Source organism: Numida meleagris, chromosome 6 (genome assembly GCF_002078875.1).
Source record: "Numida meleagris isolate 19003 breed g44 Domestic line chromosome 6, NumMel1.0, whole genome shotgun sequence".
Lineage (NCBI taxonomy): Eukaryota > Metazoa > Chordata > Aves > Galliformes > Numididae > Numida > Numida meleagris.
Window position 1 is genome coordinate 4,855,758 of NC_034414.1, and position 6,933 is coordinate 4,862,690.

Below are 6,933 nucleotides of genomic sequence, written 5' to 3' on the forward strand. Positions count from 1 at the left end.
GGGCCTGTCCCCCTTGTCACGGACGCAGACCCTTAGATAATACCGTGACAAATATACATAGTAATAATTGATTATATGAACAACTAGAACATATTACTTTTACCAATAATGGGCTTGCTACTGAGTTAGAGAGGACAGTCGAAGGGTTAACTATTGCATGGGGCTGGGGCAAGTAAAATGTAAGGCAAGATAAGAAAAGGAACTCGGCGAAACTCCATTATCAGCAGGGACCAGTACAAGGAACCGACCAAAGGCAGAGTGACTCTGCAAAGCAGCAGTGGGGTGAAAACGGCAGAGTGATGAAGATGTCGAACCTTCATCCAACGACCACCATGAGGAGGGAGGAAGACCTCGAGCCTTCATTCAACGACCACCAGGAGGAACTACAACGCATGAGCTGGAGAGACGGACCATATGCAAAGGAATTCCCAGGAAGTGATGAATATGTAGATGGGTCCTGGGAAACCTGCTGAATATGTAGATGGGTCCTGGGAAACCTGCTGAATATGTAGATGGGTCCCGGGAAACCTGCTGAATATGTATAAGCTTGGCTTTTAAATATCTAACATTTCTGCCCATGGTTATGCGAGTTTGGTAGGGCAGTGACCCCCCTCGCATCCGGTGTGGGTGCAGCACCGTAATAAACATACCTGCTTTATAACCTAATCTCGGGTTATGGAGTTTGATTCTGCAAAACACTACATAGACAGTAAATTAACAAGCAGATTATTGACAGGGTGTGGATTAATAACAAGTCAAATGTCAAATTAATTGCAACATTAGATAGAATTTGTATTGTCTGAGAAATCGCAGTAGTTTTCTGCTTCAAATACATATTGAGTTTTTTCAGTTTAATGTGAAAGTTTTAGCTAATTTTAGCCACATTTGTCTTTTAAAGATTTCAGATTGTTTGAACCAATAATGCAAAATACTTGGAAATAGGAAATTATCTGAATTTAAAGGAATTTATCCCTTTAGCAGAGGTGAACGTGTTTTCTTGGTTTCCTGTCCACTTGTGATAAGTGATATGATTCCTCGAGTAACAAAAACAGCTCTTACTTGTTGCGTAGATACAGTGGGATACTCTTGTAGTTACATGGTTCAGCAGTTTGCAGGTGAAATTGCATAGTATAATAGTCCAGGGACATGCTGAATTTTAACTGGCTTTTTGAAAATTCTTTTTAAATGAAGATGCACACTTGGCTGATCCACCTTTATAATTTATGCATCCAGCTGCGAACCTCTCCTGCTCTGCTGTATAATTCACTATCTGAACTGAATACCGTAACTCCTGAAGTTTTGCATAATTTACTGATCAAGCTGCAGATTTTATAACCAGAATTTCATATAAGTATAGTTAGCTAATAAAATTGCATACTGAACTAATCAGAATGGGACAATATTTCAAGGCATGTGCCCCACCTCAATTATCATGCCTTGTTAAATTTCTCGCTTCACTGTTGCATATGGTTTTTTCCTGTTGCGTACACAAAATGTGTTGCTTAAGGCGATGTTAAGAATGCATTTGTAGTTATCGCTACTCAGAATTCTCACTGCTGTGTGAGAATTAAGTGCTCAGACATTAGATACTTCCTGTTGTTTTACATTAAAAATACAGCATGTGTAATACGATGAGGAAAACTTTTCACTTAAAAATGAGCCTATAAATAATTTGGCAGACATCCTTGAAAAATCAGTGGAAGCAACTTAATGGCAAGGCAAAGAATCATTCCATACGTAAAACATAGAGGTTGCTGTGTACAAGTAATTTATTCATGGGTGAAATTCTGGTATGTGTCACTAATGGTGACATATTAGATTATTGTTTTTATTAAAATAAGATAGTATTAGGGAAGGGAGGAAACAGAGAAAACAGCTCTCAATAAGCTTCAAAGGAATGCATGGAGGCCTTTCAGTATCCAGAAGGGAGCTACAAGAAAGAAGGGGATGGAATCTATAGCAGGGTCTGTGATAGGACAAGGGGAAATTGTTTCAAATTAAAGAAGGGGAGATTTAGGTTGGTTGTAAGGAAGAAGTTTTTTACAATAAGGGTGGTGAGGCACTGGAACAGGTTGCCCAGAGATGTAGTGGAAACGCTGTCCTTGGAGACATTCAAGGTCAGGCTGGAGGGGACTCTGTGCGCCTGATGGAGCTGTAGGTGTCCCCGTTCATTGCAGGGGGAGATGGACTAGATGGCCTTTAAGGGTCCCTTACATCTCTAAGGATTCTATGATCTATGACAATTCAACCCTTTATTTTATAAAAGCAATTTTTTTTTGCTTTGTGCTAGTTTCCACCACATCAAACCATTGTTATCTATTTTTGTAATTAGCTACCTCTCGTAGGAGCAAATGGGATAGAAGAGACATGCAGATAGGACAGCAAACAAAAAAAATCATCCTGCTACTTGCTGTAGAGAGACCTCATAAAAATATATATGTATATTTGTGAGGTTTTTTTGTTTATTTCCTTTAATCTGTATATCAGTTATGGCTGCGAAAGGTGTTCTAGGTCTTTTGTTTCTTGAACTCACTTGAGGTGGCCTTCATCTGGATTACAGAATATGTTTGTAGGTTTTTTTGTGATTGTATATGCATGTACACAGACAAATATATGCCTGTGCATGGATAAACACATGTACACAGAGATGTATGTGTGAGGATGTATATGCATGATTGTCGGTTTGGCTGGTTCTAGCTTGGGTTTTGCTTATGGTAGGAGTTGCTGGTACACTTGTCCATCTCAACTTTAGGAACCAACCCAACTTAAAACTGAGAGCTCAGAATGACCTCTTACAATCCTGGCTATGGTACTTCTGTTGACTGATGACATGTTGGAGGTCATTGCTGGCACTCAGTCTGTAATTTATTTGTTAATAATACACACGTTTTCACGGTGACAAGAAGTCAACAATTAATTCTTTATGCTTTAACAACATAAAAGACGCAGGAGTTCCTGTGTTTAGAAGAATGTACTAGATGGTGTGTTGCTAAAAAGGAAAACGCCTGTGAGTGGAAAAATTTGGAATGCTGCAAACGTGAACCTTCACTTCTGTTTTCCTGCCAACATGGCCTTTGTTACCCGGTCTATGGAAAGAATGTTTGTAAATGATACTGTATGTCATTCCTAAAACTTGTACCTAGGAAGCTCCATACTAATATGTGGAAGAACTGACTTATGGTAAGGGTGGCAGAGCACTGGAACAGGCTGCCCAGAGAGGTTGTGAAGTCTCCTTCTATGGAGATATTCAAGACCCATACGGATGCCTGCCTGTGCAGCCTATTGTAGGTACCTGCTTGGGGGGTTGGACTCAATGGTCTCTTGAGGTCCCTGCCAACCCCTGCAGTTCTGTGATTAGTGTGTGACAGAAATAATGTCTTCATTACACAATTTGACATAGCTGTTCCTTTTTTGACCTGCAACATCGTTTGCCCTCAGATTGCTGGCTTGCAAGTCCCTGAAAATCTCACATTTTTCTCGGTGTGACTAAGCTGAAAACAATCTTTTATCAAACTTACAACTAAATACACTACAAACAAGATCTGCCAGGCCTACACTTTTCATAGACCAACTTGGTTGTGAGAGACTGTCAGAATTCCTCAAGTGCAAAAACATAATGAATTTTCCTCCCCTTGTCAATCTCTGACATTTTAATTAACTTCAGTCTAACGTAATTTGTTTGGAAGGATATTGATATAATTTCTGGACATTTAATTTCCATGACAGTGTTGATTTTCAGTGTTTTCTGCTGAGGGAGGTAATTTTTAACCTACTGTGATTTAAAATGCTGTGGGATGAATTCAGACTTAATTTATTTTTTCTGAGCAGAAACTCTCCAGGAAAAGATCCTCAAAACACACTATTTAGACATTCTTTTTTCTTTTAGGTTGCGTACTTTCCTCTCTTGTCTAGAGAGTATTCTATTGTAAAAAAGTATTATCGGTCAAAATTTTTGAAAAACAGATATCTAAAAGGAGTTGCAGAAATGCCAGTGAACTTTTCAGTGGATGTTACTGGTTTCTTGCGGTATACATACTAATGAATTTTATGCCTTTTTTCACCAATATGTCTGATGTGTAAAAATATTATAATGCAGCTTAACTTAAAAAAAAATTCCAGATATTTATGCTAAAAAGGAACCATTAGACGCTGTGTTGAGGGACACGGTTTAGTGAGAACTATTGGTGATAGGTGGACGGTTGGACTGGGTGATCTTGGAGGTCTTCTCCAACCTTGGTGATTCTATTATTCTATTTCAGGGGAAGATATGTGTTAAAATTTAAAATAAGTTAAGTCACTGTTGTCTTTATGACTTAAAATTTGATTTTTTTAAAATTTTTGTTCTATTTGCATGTATCAATTTCTATTAACAAAACAGTAAATCAGATTTCTAACATAAGTAATTTTAAAGCAATGGCCAAATATTATCTGTACCTACGTTTCACATTTTGATTTCTTTGCCTACGGTGCCATTAATCGCAGTCTTAAATGGACTTTTAATTTAATTTCAGTAGAAATTTCAGTGCTGTTAAAGACGTAAGACTTATAATGCAAGGTCTCTTTCATTTGCAGTCAACTTTGTAATTCTTCCAGCATTTTATTTATACCATTCAGCTCTGTTTTCTCTCATGTTTAAAAAGCATATTTGCATGGAAAATGACATTCTTGCTGTAATAAAATGACAGTGATGAATTTAACAAGCCTTCCCATACCTTGAGAGTTTTCTGACTTCTCCATCTAGTAACCTCAGTGATTATTATACACAAGAGATCTAGCAGTTCAGACAAGAAAATAGGAATAAAGGAGTCCTCAAATTTAATGTTAGCATTCAGCTGTTCATTACTATTTCCTCACTCACAACAGAAGATTATAATTACTATCCTCTTCCATCGGTCAATTTGTAGGAATAAACTTGATTACTTCTACTGAGAGGAAAATAAATGTTAAGTATTAGATTATTACACTTTTACAGCCACATCAGACTACACAGGGCAATGTGTAGTCTGAGTATTTGAAAATGCTCAGACTCACCCAGTGGCTGAGTATTTGAAAAAAAAAAAAAGCAACATGAGTATATTAGCAAAAAATCCACAGAAGTTACCTCCATTGACAGGTTGGCAAGACATGTTTGGGGAATCGCAATAATTCAGCATCTCATTTGAAGACAGCAGAAACAGAGACAAGCTTTCAGGTATTCAGTTCCCAAGAACTTCTCAGTTTTTTATTAAAAGTTCTTGTAAAGCATGCTGTTACTTAATGTACGTTTACATGTTCTATTTTAACACTTTGGAGAGATAACTGCTTACTCAATTCACGAACTTGTACTCTTCAGTTAGTCTGTTCAGAATGACTCCTGGCTATTAACATTGTTCAAAACTGTTTCATTCTTGAACTGGACTGGCCTAGTTGTCAAATGACTGAATTTAATAACGACATGTCAACAGTTTGGGGAGAGAGGGAGAGATTAAGAAAACAGTGATACGTCTGCAAATATGTCAAGGTGTACTCAGCAATCTCACCAATGGAAAAATCTTAAATGAGTCATACACCTATGCTTTTCTTCTGATAGACCAAAACAGTCAAGAAAAAAAAAGTAAAGATTCAGACTTGCATGATTTTTCCATTGTCAAAGGATATTTACATTGATGCTGTTTTCACCTTCACCAGATGTTGCGCAACCCTCCATGGACTAAACCTGAAGAGAAAAAACCGCCTGAAAGAAATGAGAAAAAGTCTGAAGATTCTGTTAGCACAAAAGAAAGAAACTCTAATTACTACTAATATATGTTTAAAAATGTTCATCACTTGCTACCATCGAATATCAAACAAAGGTATTCGTTTCAGTCTAGAGGCATGAATAGTACCAGTTTTCTAAAGCATGCATTTTCCACTATTTTATGAATGTTTGTAAACTAGTCTAGAAGAGACCAATTAGTACCTTTCAGCAATAATCCAAAATGGATGTTTGGAAAAATGCTTTGTAATACCGTCCAGTTTTTGAACTGCTATTCTACCTGACTAGTAATCGCATACTGTAAATTAACTTCTTTGTGTTTTTTTTTTTTTAAAGCCATTCTCGAGTATTTTCTCAGCCTGATCTGTTTCACGAACCTTTATGGCAGATCAGGTTTTAGATCAAGAATTAAAGGGCAGGGAATGTTGGAAGAAAAAATTTAAAACTCTGTGTAAATCTAGTTGAAGTGCAATGTAACTCATAAGAACAAATGTAATAACGGGATGGTAAGCTTCCACGTATACTTGAGTAATATCATTTCAAATCTGCTTACTTAAACAATAAAATACATTTGGTTGCTATTTTTTCTAACTGTTGTCACCACTAGTTCTATTTTGATCACTGAACTGTTGGCAAAACTGCGGAGTTCAAGGGCAGGAAGAGTTGCTGGTTTTAGAACTCAAGCAAAAAAATTTTGCAGGCAGAACCGAGTTACAATTTCTTAGTTTGGGTACCCATCATAGGATTTCAATTCCGTCCTTTGTGGTTGCACTCACCTCAGCAATGTAAATAGACTTGAAATGATGAAAAGATGTTTTGACCGCAGCAGGTGGCGTGTTGGGCACTGCAGCAGAGTAGAGTGTTTTGGGTAGGGTGTGTTCTGTGACTCTTCTCTTAGGGTTCTTCTAGTTTCCCATGGCAAAGAGGATGGCATACTGTATGGTATACTATACTCCGAAGATAACTTCCTTCTGCAGCTGGTCAGAGAACCTACCAGGGGAGGTGCCCTGCTAGACCTGCTGTTTACAAACAGGGAAGGTCTGGTGGGGGATGTGGAAGTTGGGGGCTGCCTTGGACATAGCGACTATGAAATGGTAGAGTTCTTGATTCTTGGTGGAACCAGGAGACGGGACAGCAAAACGGCGACCTTGGACTTTCGGAGGGCAGACTTTGAATTGTTCAGGAGGCTGGTAGGAAGG

At 37.9% G+C, this 6,933-nt stretch overlaps 1 protein-coding gene across 3 annotated transcripts in view; it reads left to right on the forward strand.

Annotated features, from left to right (window-relative positions):
- Positions 1-6,325, forward strand: part of LUZP2 (leucine zipper protein 2) — a 164,796-nt gene extending 158,471 nt beyond the window's left edge. For 2 of the 3 annotated variants that reach the window (XM_021401212.1, XM_021401210.1), the window contains 2 exons: positions 5,114-5,191; positions 5,668-6,325. In XM_021401212.1, the coding sequence (XP_021256887.1) occupies positions 5,114-5,191; positions 5,668-5,781 (192 nt within the window). In that variant the 3' untranslated portion in view covers positions 5,782-6,325. The remainder of the gene's footprint in view (positions 1-5,113; positions 5,192-5,667) is intronic. The other variant, XM_021401213.1, reaches the window with a different exon arrangement.